The sequence below is a fragment of the Dermacentor albipictus genome, chromosome 1, assembly GCF_038994185.2.
Source record: "Dermacentor albipictus isolate Rhodes 1998 colony chromosome 1, USDA_Dalb.pri_finalv2, whole genome shotgun sequence".
Taxonomy (NCBI): Eukaryota; Metazoa; Arthropoda; class Arachnida; order Ixodida; family Ixodidae; genus Dermacentor; species Dermacentor albipictus.
In genome coordinates this window covers 472,233,926-472,252,305 of record NC_091821.1, presented here as the reverse complement: position 1 = coordinate 472,252,305, position 18,380 = coordinate 472,233,926, and the positions used below count along the sequence as shown (strand labels likewise).

The 18,380-nt window shown below is 45.0% G+C and overlaps 1 protein-coding gene across 1 annotated transcript in view; it reads left to right on the top strand.

Moving 5' to 3' along the window:
- The window catches only part of LOC135908869 (4'-phosphopantetheine phosphatase), a 127,703-nt gene that overhangs the window by 70,881 nt on the left and 38,442 nt on the right, over positions 1-18,380 (top strand). The window contains exons 6-7 of the mRNA XM_065440704.2: positions 9,509-9,701; positions 16,612-16,796. Of these exons, the coding sequence (XP_065296776.1) occupies positions 9,509-9,701; positions 16,612-16,796 (378 nt within the window). The remainder of the gene's footprint in view (positions 1-9,508; positions 9,702-16,611; positions 16,797-18,380) is intronic.

Here is an 18,380-nt window from a genome sequence, read left to right as displayed (position 1 = left end):
GTTACCAATCAGCTAGAAGCTTGAAATGAGCACAAAAAGAAATACCACCGCATACCATCATAAAACAATCCTGTGACAGAAATACAAAAAATGGGAACAATGCAAAATTGGAAATATTGCCTTTAAGATATATCAAAGAAGGTAATGGCGAGAAAAAATAACCATACAACAAAAAAGCAATAAAGTGAAATTAGTACAGAATACTTAAACGGGGGATTCAGTGTAACAAGTGAACACTACTGTAGTACAGCGAACGATGAGACAGTAATGCTGCATCTTGCCACCCCAGAAGGTGAGAAATGAATATGCAAGCCTCATATTAGAAACTTACATAAACATGGAAATAAACTGGAATGCACTGGAAGCTGCATTTGTGTAACAAAGGAAGCAATGGTCATAATAAATAGTAAGTGTTTTATCTAAAAAGCCCTTTACAAGAGGCAAAGTTGTACCTCTCTGGCAAAAACAAAGTTGCAACGAATAATTTGCAAACCAGCAAATACATTAATTAGCACACTGACATGTCACACTTTGCGCACATCTCCAGTCTTTTAAATTAAAAAAAAAGCACTCTGAATGAGAAAAACGTTTAACACGTGTAGCCCAGAGCAAATTCTTTGCCAGTTCACTCACACTTTCACATCCAAAAACATCTGCCACAAAGTCCAGGCACAGTTCCACTGATGTTTACCAATTCACCCCCACTTTCACGTCCAAAAATATTTGGCACACAGTCCAGGCGGAGCTTCATAGATAAACAGCTTGAGAGCACCCTACTGATTATTGTGCAGTCCTGCTGCTGGAAATAGAACTGCCGCACATGCTGGTAGTGGTTTCAATGTAGACACACTTGCTGCCCTGGACAGGTATGCTCAGATATCTGCAGTGGTGCTCCATTTTGTCGAAGTAGACACATTGATGCAGTACGCTGGTAATTGAAACGTTTCGAATGCACAAGTATTGGCTTCACCAGAAAGACTTGCCCACATACCACCACTGGCATATATATGCACTTGTTCTTCACTCAGTAGCATTGAACTTAATGTGTTCCCTATGTGGGAGCCATGCGTAAAACCGGTGTCACACGACCACTCTCGATCGCGATCAAGCCCGATCCAAATCTAAATTATCGATGCGACTGGCTCACTCTCGTAACTTGCGCAAAGGAGCCAATCACGACCGAGAAATTCGATTTATAACGGACTGGATAGCGGCTAAAAGAGCCCCGTGTGAAACCGCTATCAAATAATGCACAGACGTACGCTAGGAAAATGTGTTGCACAAGGACAAAGAACTGCGACATGCCCTGTTGTGCGAAGCGCGCGAACAGAACACATGTATATATAAAAAAAATTGCGAGAGCGCTTCGCGAACTCCATGCGCACACATGGCACCCGCACGAACTCGGCAAGCCGCCGACTAACTAAAGCGCGAAGGGCGCACAGCGTGCATTCCGACACATGTCCCAAACTGCAAACAATCGTACTACCTAAAGCATACAAGTTATTTTATACCAACGGCATACTCGACTCACGCATGCAGTATCCACAAGCGAGTTATGCAGCGTACATGCTGTATCCATTCGCCAAATAGTAAAATTGATAACAAGCACAAAGCTACAAGGGACTCAATACATTACTACCATTTGAGGCGTCAAATAAAATCGAATTTGGCCGTTTCATATATTGGACACAATATATGGACACATGTGGTACCAGGTAATACCATGAAATACCCATCACGTGGGTAAATGGGGCGAAAACACAATCGAGAACCTGAAGCGCAAACGATAAAAGCACGGTATGGTGCACTGTAGCGCGAGGGAAGAAAATAGGGCGAGCACTTGACCTCACCTTTTGGGATACCGCACTAGCACTGAATCATTAAAAAATAGCCTGTTTGAACCAGTTCCCTTGTCTACAACACTCTTGCTAAACGGGAGACTAAAATACCACGATGACGGCTCTATTGCGGAGATCGGCAAGGTGTGCACAGACAGAAATTTTGCCGCCTTTCTTCGCATTCTGCAAAATGCTTTCTTGTTAGGATCACGCATAGCGGCTGATCCCGACGCTAGGGACACACAGGCACGATTTCGTCCCTTTAACTTTCGTCCATATACTGCCCTTAACGCCTTAATTACAGCGTCAGTGAAAAGGCACCTCACATAACATGACAATGAACTTGAAGAGCTGATCAGTACCCTCCACTCCGAGCCCTCCAAATGAAAACACTACTGATTTCCAAATTAAACTACACAGACAGATCGCACAACCCAAACTAATCACAGAATGTCGTTTTCTTGACGGCAAAACCCTGCAACACTTACATGACAAAGGGCAGCGGCAGCACATTCTGAACAGCCGCTATCATACCACAGCGCAATGCAAGTGCGATAACGCTATTATGCCCGGCTCAAACAGATCGCACAACCCAAACTAATCACAGAATGTCGTTTTCTTTACAGCAAAGCACTGCAACACTTCCATGACAAAGGGCAGCGGCAGCACATTCAGAACAGTCGCGAACAGACCATAGTGCCATGCGAGTGCGATAACGCAACTATGCCCGGCTTCACGAATAACGTGGCCGCCTTGGTCACATAACAATTGAAAACACTACTGATTTCCAAATTAAAACCGCACAAACATATCGCACAACCCAAACTGATCACAGAGTATCGTTTTCTTGACAGCAAAACACTGCAACACTTACATAGCAAAGGGCAGCGGCAGCGCATTCAGAACAGCCGCAAACACACCACAGCGCAATGCGAGTGCGGGGGCGCGACGACGCCATGACGATGCGACTATGCCCGGCTCGCCCGGCTGCCCGGCATCACGAATCCCGTGGTCACCTTGGTCACATGATTTGACGATGGTATCGCCACCTTGCACAAGGTTGAATCGCGTTGATGGGTTGTCGAATATTGTAGAAGCCTCTAAAGAGGCTGATGTGCCGTGGCGTGGCGGTGGCGCCTTGAGTCGTTTTCAAAACTTATTCACCCCTCGTTTTTAAGCTATCTTGTTTGGAACGTCTTTGATACGTCGATTTTGGTCAAAAATCCATTTCAGACGTTGAATCCCTTAATACGACGTTTTCAAGACTTTGTGTGCTACCTGGGAAGCAGCAGCCGCCGCGGAGAAGAAACTCCCCTCCGCGTCCCTCGCTCGCGTCACTCCCGTGCCTCGCGCGCAATAGGAAAGGGTGCGCTTTCAGCCCGCCTTCCTCGCTCGTGCACGGGACATTGAGCTGCGTTCGCCGGCGCACCCTCGCACGCTTTCACTCGCACATACAGCATAGCGAGGCGGCGACAATTGTATCGCCCTTGGACTTTATACGGAGCCTCACGGCAACGCCTACGCCGACGGTAGAAATGCGCCTGGAGTGTCCATGTAATTGCCATTGCGATTAAAAAAAGCACGAGATGTGCCCGCTGGTAGGCCGTGATAGCAGTGCTCTTAAACGTACCATGTAGGAACGAACAGTGCATTTGGCCTGTTTTGCTTTATCGCTACCATGAAATGCGGCAAGGCAAGCACATTGTGGCATAGATCGCGCAGCCAAAACTTGTTTCGCTACCCTGTCGTTTCTTTTTTAAACGCGTAAGCACTTCTATGTTTACCCAACGAGGTCCATCCATCTGTCACGTAAGATTGCTTCCAAGATAGGGCCCACAGCAGCGCGCGAGTTACCTTCGTGCCGCCTCTCGCTTCAACACGAACTAAGCATCAAGAACACAGTGCTCACAAAGGTATCAGCACTCGCCGCACCCTGCCCCTTCGCAGATCGCTTTCCAGTTAGAGCCCGCATGGCCGCGCCATACGCAGCCACCACCGAAGTACAGTTGATCGTGGTTCATAATGGTTTAAGGCGAATGGATGAGACGCTAAAGAGCAATAACAGCTTATAATGATTGGAATGTCATCAGCGCACCTGGTGCCACCACCTGCAATAGTTTGCATGCGTCAACGATTAACCTTGCGCTGCCATCTGAAGCAGTTCATGCCGTCGCAGTGCTGTCGTTTATACTGGTGGATCAAGTTTCATAACATTCATAATGACACTGGGCTGCGGGGAGATGAGCAAGTGGCACAATGCTTGAGCATACTTTGACAACTCCAAGAGGAGTTCCTGCGTGAATTTTATTCTTACTTTCAGCGGCAGTACACCAGAGGTTAAATGTGGTGTTGTTCATATGTAGTACATTTGAGGGCACTGCAAGCACGCACATCATGTGCTTTTTATTGCGGCAGCAATTATATGGATACTCCAGGCAAATTTCTGCCATTGTCCTTGCCGTGATATTCCTAATAAAGCCCAAGTGCGACAACACCACGGTCGCGCACCATATGCTGTAGGTGCGAGTGATTGCTTGCGAGAATGAGCCGAGAAGGACGGTGACTTGATGCGGCAGTGTCTTTTTGTACTCGCAAGGGAGGACAGCGGGGAGGGTTCCCTTCTTCTCATGCACGCAAAGGGGCAGGGAAGGGTGAGGAGCAAGATGTGTGTGCACAAGAAGGGAGGGGCGCAGGTTAGAGCACATCCTCTCTACTCCAGCTGCAGCGGCTGAGTGCTGCCGCATGGTTAATGGAGGTGTGCTGGGTTCGAAGGCTATGGATGGATGGAAACAACTTTATTCTGAATCCGGCAAATTTGACGACCCGGGCTCAGGTCTCCCATGAGGGGACTAAACCGGCCGAATATAACTGGTCGCATCGTGTGTGATGTGTGCTCGCACGCCTAGTTCACATTGAAGCGAGAGGTAACACAAAGGGAAATTCACTCGCCGTAGGTGCCGCTCTTCATCACTTCAATGTTTTCACAGCCTAGTGTTCACGATGACCACGGGTGTCCGCGGTCATCGAGTGATATGTGTGCATGTTTGCCTATGCACACAGGACCACGTGCTCATTAATTTACTTAGTAAGTGAATGTTTACAGCAGTTTATGCAGCTGATAAAATTACTAACCTTATTTTGTATAGCCGTCCAATAATTTGCTATCGCAATCATTACTTTGCCTGTCAGGCAAATCTGTGATGCAGCTGATAAAATTACTAAGCTTATTTTGTATAGCCGTCCAATAATTTGCTATCGCAATCATTGCTTTGCCTGTCAGGCAAATCTGTGACTTGTTTTTGTCCATTTTCATGTTTTGTAGACTTTTTTAGGACAGAAAAAAATTATGGGGTTAATTACCCGTAAATATGTGAGAAATGCGTCAGTATTGCATCGCAACTCTTTGAGGTTGCGCATCCATCATTTAAACTATGTTCACCATATTGCGAAGTGTTGTTCAGTTCACTCAACACACATTCTGCCTCTTCGAGAAGCGAAGTGTGTGGTCCGGAGCAAACTGCTGTCAGTTGCACTATATAGGTATATATGTATATACCTATATACACACACACACTCTCGTCTAACCTCTCCCACCCTTTATACCTCTACCACATGACCGGCTTCCTGCATTTTGCACACATACACTTCTAATACTAATGCATTAACATGATTATGAAATGAGTAGGAAGTTGGAAGCTGCTGAATTAGATGCTCTCTAGAATGCTTTACAACTTTCTAATTGGAAATCCAGCCACCCTATGCCCATGGAGAGACATGTGCCAGACTCTTGTAAGCAACCGCAAGGCAATGTAAAAGGGTTGAGAAACGTCACGGACGTCGAGCATCCCGATGCGCACATATGCAGTCTAATCAGCGGGAAACACCGGCCAAATCTTCCGGGCAGCGATGTATCACCAACGTGGGTCCTGGCACACACCCAGAGGGTCCCGCATGGGCAGGTACAGCTGTGCAAGTGCGATAATGCCGACACAACAATGTTGTGTTCCGCTTTTACAGCGAAGCTGCGGACAGGAGTTTTGCAGCCGTTTTCATGCGGTGAAGGGCGGTGTGATGCGCCGGCATGTAGTCGATATCAATCACGTTACGTCGAAGTACAGAGTTTTATTTTTGCTTTGATACTTAATTATTAACGACTGTAAAATAAAAGCCACTTTACGAAGACATCACATGAATAGACAACACATTCTTTGTGCGGTGTTTCTTTTTTAGTCAGAAATCCGTAATTTGTGTCTCTCGCGTCGCGTTTTCCTGGGTTCACGTTAGAGGTGAGCCAAGAGTATGGACGTCTGCGATGTAAGGAGCAGCCAGTATTAGCTGCATTGCATCCCATTACTAAGAGCAGCCCTCAAAGAAGCCGAAGGGCATGAAACACTCGTACAACTTCACTGTTTTTGGGGTATCAGTTGGTCAGATTGACATACATCTGTGAATATTTTTTGTTGCTATTACTAGGTAGCTGTCAACTCCATAAATACGGTATTAACCTTCAATTTCTTGAGAGCGCCACAAATAATTAATTACAGCACCTCTTATGCAACCAGTCAAAATGTGCACTAAGTGGATCTGTGCGGCTTTGGACGTGGTAAAGAAGACTATTCACGTCACAAAAAGCAATGGTGGTGGTCACGTGGTGTCGCAAGCAACTAAAGAGCACCAGTCAGCCCGATGCGGTGGTTGAAGGCCACACATTGATTGAGTTGCCGAAAACTGCCAAAGTGGCTCTTGGAAGCTAGTGTACATCAACCCTCTCCCCTATTGTTCCGTTGAGTGCTGCATTGACTGTGCTTTCGGCAGCATGGTCATAGCTTGTGTGTAAGCATTGGTGTTGTCTGGTACCATAAGACTGCTGCAACAAGTCTCGGCAACGTGAATAGTCTCCTTTTTCACGGTCAAAAGTGTTGCACTTGGCACACATTTCGAGGTGGTGGCAACAAAAAATAATGCAAATGATTATTTCTTGCGGTCTCAATGAATTGAGGCACCATAGTATATATATAGAGAGAGACTTTGCCAACACCTAGACACCTATGCAATAAAGAAATAAAAACGACATTTTCTGTCTGGGCTCCTGTAAAACCATGACTTACGGTTGCATTGCAAATGCTCAGGTTACATGCATACCAGAGTTGTAAGCATTTTCTCTTTGTTTTTAATATTGTGGGTCGTTGGACGATTCACCACCTCGCAGGTTTATAATCGCGCCAACATGGTTGCATGATTGCTGTGACCTTTGTGCATGTTAAATAACTTTATCTATTCTATTTTTAGTTTGAAAAGTTCCTCAGTGTTGCAAATTTACATTAGCAGAGAAATTAAATATTGTTTGGATGATGTATCCTCAGCACCATATCTGCAGTGCTCAGCATTCAACATTCGTAAATAGGAACTCTTGGTTTCAAAGTATCCAAACTTAAACAACCAGTTTGAGCATGTGATCTAGCTTGCAGGCAGTGTTCAGAATGAATGTTTGCTGATAGAACAAAAAGATAAAATTTAGATGGCAGTTTCATCTTGAACTGAACCGTTTTATTGTGATAGCAATTGTATTGACATTCCAGGCAAATTATCGCTGTGGCCATGAGGTGTACAAGTACGATAAGATCCTATATCTCACACTTCATGCCATATGCTGGAGGTGGAAAAGTGCATGAGATTGAGCCAAGAAGGATGGTGGCGTGATGCGCACCCAATGTTGGAGGTCACGTGATAAAGCGCATGCAAGGCGAGGGAAGGTACCATGATCGAGCAGGTGCTAGGGGCTGGCTTTTGCAGCTGAGCGTGTGTCTTCGCTAGCCCGGCCGTTGTGGTGCATGGTTCTCCTTGTGGCTGAGCGCATACAGCGCCTGCACTCTGTCCTCTAGGTAATCTCCAGCGGGTTCAATTGTGGGGCAAGCCAGAATGGCTGGTGCCTGCATGTGTGCCTAGTGCTGGAGGTTGTGTAACCTCAAGTTTCACAAACGCGTTGAAGCAAGATGTACCAGAAGCGTTTGCTCCCATCTGCTTGTGCATTTCATCATGCTAGCATTATGGCAGCGAGTGTTCGTGGTCATCGAGTGATATTTGCTCGTGTTTGCCTGCGCGCGCGTGACACCATGCTCATTAATTTAATTAACAAGCCAGTGTTTACTGCAATCTATATGACCCATAAAACTACGAACTCTGCTTCATGTAGTTGTCTATCAGTGCATCAGTTGCTATCAGTGCATCCTAAACTGTGACTTTCTTTAAATGTAACGTAATGGGGAGTATGTGTATTCTGGATTCCTTTTTTATGGGTTCTTGGCACAGACCTTTGAATGAGCTTTTCTTGTCTGGTCACAGCAGTCTTTGGTGATACACTGCAAGTAAAACATTATTATTAGGGGTGTGCGAATATTGAAATTTTCAAATACGAATCGAAAACGAATAAGGCGAAAAACTGTCTTCGAATATCGAATCGAATATCGAATATATGTGTAGTATTAAAAAATTGCAAAACGAGGTAACAATAGCTTTATTGCCCTTCGAAAAATAATTTTGCATTTTACGAGGCTGCTTCAGGTTAAAGAGGCACTCATTATACTTAATGCACACAGGTAATGTCAGGTAATGCTCTGTCAGGTAAACGCTTGTTACAGATTATCGCGAAGGAAAATTGACTGCTCAACATGTTCAGGAAGTAAGGGCTCTCTATGCACTGTGACAACATTTGTCCAGGTAACATTTTCTAGGTGCTTATTTTATTGCGCATGCTTACAAAGCCCGAAAGTACATCATATATTGTAATGAAAGAGCCCTGGAATAAAGCTTGGTAAAAAAAAAATCGAAACTGATCATGTCTCACGGGCCTGATGCAGATAGACTGGAACAGAGCATACACATTCATAGTAAGGTTCGTTACAGCACTTAAGATCACAGTGCTGTAACGCTGTGTCGTCGTTTTGTACCTTCTTTTGTCCGTGTTTTGTGTTGCGCTGTAACGAACCTTACTATGAATCCCAACAAACTGGCCCAACTTGCCATCTTGATGCAGAGCATACAGATAATGAGCGGATCATGTGAAGCTCTCAGTGAATAAACATGTTTTTAGGAGAATGTGGAGCAAGCATATAATTCGTTAATTGCTAAATTATTCACAGTCCGTCCGAATATTCCCCGTTTCGACTATTATTCGGCCATCCTCGAATATTCGGGAATTTACGAAAATGCATTTCTCGAATCGAATACGCTTCGAATAAGGAAAGTGTTCGATTCGTATTCGAAATTTCGAATATTCGCACACCCCTAATTATTATATAACGCAGCAGTGACGGTTGTGGTGCAATTTTTTTTACATTCTCGCTTTCCATCCCTCCTTCCTCCCAAAAAAAGAAAAAGAGCCTGTTAGGTATACATTGCAGTCTTTGTTGTTACATGTTCTCAGATATTTTAGGGCAATATGCAGTAATGTGCATTTGGCATATTGCTCCATATCATTAATTGTAGTCTGGTATAACGTGTTCTCAGCTATTTTAGGGCATTATGATTATGTAATGCGCTTTCGACACATTGCTCTAAATCACTAATTGACAAAACTGGCCAATGTACTGGCTACCTTAGAATGGCTTCATTATAGTCTGCTACATGTGATGCCATCAACATGCTCTGCCCTTTCTCTCTGTTGACAGAGCTTTGACGAGCTTCTGGAGCTGGCCGAGCAAGGCGACCACCGCACAGTGGACATGCTTGTCAAAGACATCTATGGTGGCAACTACGAAGCGATGGGCCTGACAAGCGACCTCATTGCCTGCTCATTTGGCAAGACAGTCCGCCACACGGGCAATGGCAGCGCCACTGGCAAGGACGATGATGATGTCACTCGTATGTTTTCTAGCAGAAATACTTACCCCATTGTAAATTGTTGCTGCTGATGAGGACATCTATTTAAGGGAACACTACACAGAAACATATAAGTTAAGCTGTATTCATGAATTATGCTTTTTCAATAGCAAAAACATTACTTACAGCGCAAAAATCGAAGGACCACTCAGCGGCGTTTAGTCGTACATTAATGCTTTCACATATGCAACTCGTAAGAAATGCTTTGGTGTCCTCAGATTTTTGCAATCTGTCATTTGTATTTTCTTGTTTCCTTCCCTCCCCCCTCCCCTGTTTAATGTAAAGACATGCTGCACTTAGTAGAGGCGTGCAGAAACGGTGTTGTGAAAGCAACATGTCACACAATTGCTTTTACGAACAGAGAATGAATGTATTTAAAAATTTCGAGGAAACTTAAGCTTCGTCTTTAAGAGTGGAACAGGATAGCATTCTAAGACCCCTGACTGCTTTTCATGCTTCCCGGCAACTGCAGCTTATGTAACCGTAACATTTACCGAGAAATGCTGGCGGCGAACGCTGTGCACGAAGGCAAGCTTTCTGGTAGAAACGGGACCTTTTGTGTGAGTCGATCTCCTGTTATTGCTTCATGCTTTTAATATTTCAGTCTGAGAAGAGCTAACATAAAAGATATGCGCTGTCGGTGTTTTTCTATTTTTTTTCCCTACATTTGTTCGTGGGCTGCCGTTCTCTAAATTCCGAGGAATAACTTTGCAAAGAATGTTACGCCTCAACACCACAAAGGTGTTAATTACACGTTTGCCACAAGGCAAACACCCACCCATCCATCAGCGCCTATCCAGACGTCAACACAGCAGGAACACCGACTTGTGACGGGTCAACAAAAGGCCACCACCCCGCCATTACATGACAACCTGAACTAAGGATGAAGGGGCGGCCCTATCCAATGCTACTGAACAACGATGGCGACCTTGGATTCTCAGGTTGCTATCCTGCCACATATTCCATACCATTGGGCTTTGGAGGCGGGGTTACTGCGGAGTGTTGCAAGCATAGACGTGGTATCGCAACGGATTCAACGATTCTGATGTGCTGCTGGACAGTCTTCAGACTCCCTAGTCAATTCACCTAGGGAAGACAACGGTATTAAATGCGGAGACTTTTCGAGCAGTGACACAGAGGATCAATGTCCGACGCCGGACGCCGATGCCGGATTTTCTGCGACTTGGGACCCTTGACGCTGTTGTGTTAACGCAGTCACTTTTGCCACGAAAGGAGGCTTGGCAGGTGAGAAAAGACTAGAAAAATGAAAGACTTTGGGTGCCACCACTCTGAAGTTCCTCCTGCACCTGCCCGCTTTGACGTCATAGATTTTGACAGCGTCTACTAATGTCTGGTTGATCATCTATCCGTCAAGAAAGACATTACATTCTAAAGGAACTAAACAGTCAAACAACCTAGCAGGATATATATATTCTCTCTTATAGCTTTTCCACTATTAACGAAATACCTATACGATAGCTACAAAAATGATGGTACACTCCAGCCGCATGGGGATTCATTACCGCACGTGATAGTAATGACAGCAGTGGCAAAAATGTGCAGGCATCTGTAGACATAATGGCATATGACAGCGCACTTAGAAACAAGGACGTAACACATAATGAACAACCACGAGCTCTGTGGTTATAAAAAAAAAAAGGTTTTGTGTATCTGAACAAGGCAATGTCAGATGGTGTGTTTGACTGGCTTTCTTTCTCCTTTCTTTTTTCGTTTTTAGTCCTTTTTTGTGCAGTATGAAGGCTTGTGAATTATGAAGTTTCGTGCAGCATTATGGCTGCTAGCTCGTATGAGTGGTCAAAAATTTGTGTCATTCTCTGAAGTGCTCCATGCATGCGTTGGAACACGCATTTATGTATGCTTATCTGCCAATGAACCGGCAGTTGCAGTTGCAGTGCTCATGGTTGTTCATTCTCTGTTACATCCTTGTTTCGAAGTGCGCTGCCATATTTCATCTTGACTAACCAACTAGCTCACCAGTACGTCTTAAGTAACCCGTAGACAACTGCCTCATTTTTCACTTATCATTATGTGTTTACAGTTACTAACAAGGAGTTGCCCCACGTAGTGAGGCGACCTTTGTGGTGCTCTTTGCCTTGGTGAGTCGGTCCAAAGAAACACATAGGGTCATCGTGTATGCTGCACAAAGGGGTTTGGAGCAGATTTCCGGCGTTCCGGTTTAGAACACTTGCATTGCGCTTTGTGCCGCGGAAAACATTGAATAAAGCGTTATTTGGAATAAAGTGATTTCGTTATAATGGTAATCTGCCGTGCATATACAGTCGACCTCTGTTAATTTGACTCAGGTAATTCAATCCTGGCTGAAGGTCTCTGCCGGCGCCTGTGGGCCCTAAATTTTGTTATTCCGATCTTAAAATTGGCCTTCGCCGGATAATTCGAACTTGGCCAGTCAGCGTGAACGCGCCTGACGCCTATGGTAATTCCATTAGCTATACCGTTAATGGCTGCGTCTATCTCGGCGGAAAGACCAGATACCAAAATTTGGCGGAAAGAGCAAATAGCAAAACCGCCTTTGCGGTGTTTGTATGCTTTACAGCATAACAAGCATGTATTGCGGTGAAGCTGACTTAGGATAGCTGCCGCCATTGTAAAACATATTAGACCATTGATTTTTTTTTTTAATGAAAAATTGTTTGCGCGTTTGATTTATACTTTGTTTAGGAGCTTTAATTTACATTTTTACGTTTACTTCGTACTTTGGACACATAGAAAGTGCCCACAGGTTGGCCAATTCCACGGGATTATGGGAGAATTGGGAATATATTGAGAAATGATACCCGTGCCACACAGGCACAGAAAATGGCATTCAGTAGTTAAGGCCTGAATTTCCTGAATGTCTATCTTTTCTTTTGGGGGGGGGGGGGGGGCGGAACTGCCACATGTCCAATTTTAATGACATTTGACCCGGTGATGTCGATAACAGCGTCTTCTGAAGTGAGCAATTTTAACATAATAATAAAAAGATAAGCATGCATTTACAAGTTTAACCTGCCTTCAAGGCTAGTTAAATGTAAGGCTAGTTAAATGTAGAGTTAAGCATACTATGGTGCTGTTAGGGGGGTGCCACTAGCTTTAGTTCGCCGCTGTCTTGTTGTATGCTTGTTGAGCCGACACTTAACACGACTCCGTTTGCGTCAGCATCCCTTCTAATGCTTTTTTTTTTTGCATATAAAACTGGATGCACTTGTTTGTGTGTGCTGTATGGCTTAAACACCGGAAAAATTTGTTTCCAGCTAAATATAATGTCGTATCAAATTAAGTCCCCTGCACTGAGCAAGCTATGGCATGGAGAGTAGGCATTTCTCAGTCTAATGAGTCTAATGAGCTCACTTAATGAATTCACAATTTTGTAAGACTAGCACGACAACAGTACGGACAACTGTCGCTACAAACCCACGAGGCATTTTACACTTATAGCAGCTTGGCTACTGGTAAAGTGTCCACCGGTACATTCACCTAGTGGGAGAAGACAGCATTATAATTATGAAGGTCTCCATGAAAGCAGTCCTGTTTTTTTGTGGGGGGGGGGGGGGTCCATTTCATAGTTGTTGTAGTACTGTATTGAAGTAGTCTGCCAATGACAACCAACTACTTCAAGCAAAAAAAAGGATTAGATTTGTTTATGTTGCTGCCATTTGTTAATTCGACCTTTCGGTTAATTAGACCAAGTCTTTCAGTCATACAAAGCTCGAAAAAGTTCGGCAGCATGTTACACTCCTGTAACACATGAAGCCAAAAGCCTACTGCACACTTGGTAATGCAATGCATTAAGTTGTACGATTGGAGGGGTCAGACTTCTTGCAAGACATAACAAGCCGCAGTGTGAAGTACGCATGTGGCACTTTAGTTCCACCTCCTCAACGACACATACGAGCATTTAATGCACTACCTAAAAGCGCAGCATGCTTGTCACTAGTAAGTGTTACAAATGCACAACACAGTTGCATTGCATTTTCTCAGCAGGGGAAAGCAGCATTCGCGGTCAAACATCTTGCTCCCGCCACTGTGCACGTTGCACCTCGTGTCTCGCTTGGTGAGCGTCCTCGGCCATAGCGTGCATCCAAGGTGCGCACTCCGCTAGGCCCCGTGCAAGCATCCTCCATCGGTGCCTCTCTCGCTTCGCAGTTGGCTGTCGCCACAACCGCCACTGCCGCCACGTGATGTCAGCGATGCAACTTTTTTTTTCTGTCTGTGCATACCGCTCGCATTCCCCCCTCCGCTCGCAGCTCACTCAGAGAAGGTCATGTGGTTTTTTTGTGCCGCTTGACTAGATGGTGCATTTTTTTTCAAGGCCATCACGCAACAAGCCACTGAAGGCTTTCGCCTTAATAATGGGAGACGACTGTACTAAATAACATCATCATCATCCTGTTTTATGTCCACTGCAGGACGAAGGCCTGTCTTGGTGATCTCCAATTACCCCTCTCTTGTGCTAGCTGATTGCAACCTATGCCAGCAAATTTTCTAATTTCATCACCTCACCTAATTTTCTGCCGTTCCCGACTGCACTTCTATTCCTTGGCACCCGTTCTCTAACTCTAATGATCCTCCGGTTATCCGTCCTACGCATCACATGGCTTGTCCAGATCCATTTTAACTTGATAGAGTTAAAGGCCCCGTGTCACAGAAAATCTGGTGTCGGCGCCTGCGTCAGTGGAGTTGTCCATGAGCAAAAATGTCCATTTTTACAGCACCTTCCGTATTTGGCTGGGAGACTTGAAAAAATTCCTGTCCACAAACTACTCATCTAATCAAGAACAAACATTGCTCACAGGGTAGCATATTGTAGTTTAAGTTGTCTGAGATGTATCTAAACATCGGTACTTTCCTGCATTTTGTAGAATTAAGCAGAAACTGCTTTCTGCTACGAGCACAAATCTTGCAGACGTGAGCCAAGCTGCTGACCTGACAGGTTGTGCCATCTGGCGGAGAGCAAGGGAAACAACTTCTCGACTCGGGGGGTAAGCAAGCGCTCTTCTCTCCTATCCCCAGAGCCAAGAAGTTTCCCTTGCTGTCCGCCAGATGACGGACAGCAAATAAAAAGTACTAGTTCTTCCAAAAGCATATATGTGTTAATGAAATGTCTGTTCATTGGGGATGCAGTACAAGATGTGAATTCAGTGGGACAGTTTAATTTTACTTCTTTTCTTCTGCTTCAAATGCAGAACAGGTACATGTTCTCTACAGAATTTTGAAAATAGCTGTCATTAGTTAGCTGCAGGGTTGTAGCATAATTTAAATCCCATGTTTTATGGAAATACCTTTTATGAAGAGCTGAAAGCTAAAATTAATATTCAGCTTCCACATTTTGGAGTTATTTGGGTTTAGCTTGTTCCTTTCTTTGGTACTATTTCTGCCTAAATAATTTCAGCAGTTCCAAGCGAAATCATTTCTCCTTTGTTTGCAGCATAAAAAAAGATGGGCACAGAAACGTACGCCAGTGGTGCCAGGTGATGTCTGCATAATATCAGTGAAAGGAAAGCATAGCGGGAGGATGCAGAACAGCAAACTGGATTTGAAGTGTAACCGGCGGCGCAAAGCTCAAGCACTAGCTGTGACAACATTGATTTGCTTTGACTCAACATTCGTTTGTGTTGGCCGCCAACAAATGCGAAGAGCCCCTATTATTGAAGCATTTGTGAAATTAGGTGGCCACGACGAAGAGCGCACCTGTTGTTGATCCATGATGTTGAAATTTATGTGCAGTTAAGCCTCAATATAACGAACTATTTAACTTTTCATAAATTCTTCTGCATAGAACGCTATGTGTTCGGAAACTCAATATAACAAAGTGTGTTTATACACGATATCAATATAACGAAATTTCGCTGCAGCCACGAAGGAATACTGAGGCAACAAGAGGAAACTTACATGAATGCAAATTGTCAAATGTGGTTGAATTACAAGCAGCTGCTTGCCAACACACCTCTCAAATTGCGCACTGCTCAACCAAGAGCGACCGCCAAAGTAGAGTGGCGTCACATTCCGTATTAAGTCCGAGTGTGACGGGATACTATTGTGCTCCACGTGTTGTATGCTTTGGGCGTGAATGAAAGCATGCGAGGGTGAGCCGGAAAGGAGGGTGGCTTGATGGCGTGCCTCTGTTTTGTGAATGATGCAGACACGAGAGCTGTGGCATGTTTTCCTGACGCACGTGCATATGCTTGAGTTGCCAGAGAAAGATGTGGGTACTGCGCCTAGGTAATGCTGGACGCAGACACGCTGTCGGCCATTTGTCGCCCGTTTGTCTACATGTCTCCTTTGTTAGCACGGCCGTGGCTGCATGTGTGGCTGTCAGTGCGGCATGCATACGCAGCTGTGCGCCTTTTCTTAAAGGTAATCCGCCACGTGTGCAAATACTGGGCGTGTCAAGACGGCAGCATCATGTTCACCATGATCCGTGCTGTCTTTTCGTGTGTTTAGTGCTGGAGGTTGCGTGATCTCGAGTTTCGGAGACATGTTGAAGAGAGAGGCAGATGAAGCGTGGCTGACTTCGCTTCCTACCACCGAAGTTTATATCACCAACATGGCATGAAACCATATTTTTCATCACTAGCCTTCAAATTCAACAAAATTAAGGTTTTTCTCATTAAAATTTGTTGTTTCTTTAAATTGCCTGATAATTCGTAAAATTTTACGGCCCCTTCTGTACAAGAAAAATTTATCAGCGATTCCACTTATCTACACACAAAGGTCGAATTTAAATATAATGAAATTTCTGTAGAACGAAGACCGATTTGTTTGACTTCGTTATATCAAGGTTTAACTGTACTTTCAGTGGTATAGCTGGGTTAGTGCGGAGAGCTTGTGCCTTTGGCGTTCATTGCTAATTAATGATGATGTGGCACTGCAGGGGAGTTCAGCGAGAGTGACATCGCACGTAGCCTGCTTTTCATGATCAGCAATGACATCGGCCAGATTGCCAGCCTCTATGCCCTCATGCACGGCCTGGACCGGGCCTACTTTGGTGGCTACTTCCTGCGTGGACACCCACTCAGCATGCACACCATCTCCTTCGCCATCAATTACTGGAGCAAGGTGCGCTTCCCACGTAAAGAGTTCCGCTTTTTCATGTTTTCCATCCTTAATGTGTGTTTCTAATCATCATCTGATCTGTGCTTCGAAGCTACCAATGCAACCTTGACTTTTTTTGTGCACCAAGGGCTCATGATAGCCATAGCACTTGCACTATTACTACACTGCGACCTACCAAAAATAAAATATATCAAAGCTCCTACAAGATACCTCGCCAGCCCTCGCACAACGCAGCAAACCTTGAAGTTTCATTGTGTGGCTAGTAGCAGTAGTACAGTTGAACACGCAACAATATTCAAGTGGGAAGAAAATAACCGAGTTATAATAATCTAGTTGTATGAAAGAGACAGGGGGTGCTAACCCCAAAACATTTTAATTAGACAGAAAGAAACAACTGTTGAACCCACTTATATCATTACCAGTTTTAAAAACGCACTCGGATGCAACAATGATCAGCTGCGATGAATTTTTTTCTGTGTTCTACGGTAAAATTGTTTACTGTGATGTCCCCATTTCTCATTATTAGCCATAACAATTAAATCTGACCACTGAGTAACCGTGCCATAAAAAAGAAAAGAACACAAAACCATAGAGAAATAAACTATTTCAAGAGCAGACGACGATGGTCGTAGCCAGGTGGGGGACATCCTCAGTCCAGGATGCCACGGTCCCTTGATGCCCATCGCGCTCTGTCCACCAGTCGAAGCTGGTTCTTGGGACACGAGCTGGTCAGCAGGTCCTCTCACTGCTCCGCAGTAGGGGGCTGGGGGATCGGGGGCAGTGTCATATTGTGTGTGTGCTCCGATGGTACAGAGTGCACGGCACCGAGTGTGTCTTGCAGGCGTAGTCATAGCATGTCGGATAGGTCGCGTAGAACAGTGTCCCATGCGGAAACGTATTTGTCTGTAGCCTTATCCATGCGACGGTGTACTCTCTCATGATTTTTGGGTTTGGTGGAGGGTACCTTTTACCGAGTCCATAATGCGCCTGGATTTTGATGTATCATCTGCATACGCCTTAGTCCAGGTCTCTCGCGGCACAGACCCCTAGTGGGTTAGCCGGGAGAGTGTCTTCTCAGGCAGTGGCATGTGCCACCGCGTTCCCTGCCAGGGACTTGTGTGCCGGAGTGCAGACTACATATGTGTCTAGAAGGTCCTTGGTCCCTTTGAGTACATCTAAAGCCAGAGCACTTATCCTTCCAAGTTGGTAGTGCCTGCAAGCTGCTTGCAAGTCTGTGATCATCACTACTTGTTCATTTCCCCTCGCTGTGATAGCCTTGAGTGTGATCGCCGTATCTTCAGCCGAGTCCAAGTAATGGGTGGCAACAGATGTGGCTGTGAGCTGTTCTCCTCTACCGTTCATCACGCTGACTGCGTGCGCCTCCAACCCTTTGTAGTTTTCGACGTCCTTTTCATACGCCTTTTTGAGTTACCTGATTCTCACTAGTCTTCTCTGCGTGTTGCGTAGCAGCACCGCGACTATGATGTTGTTTTGTAGCTGCAGTGATATGCTTTTCTTGCCTTTAACATTGTCGTCTTCTCGGTATCTTTTCCCAGCTTGGTCAGCTTGTGTCTCTCCAGTTGGCTC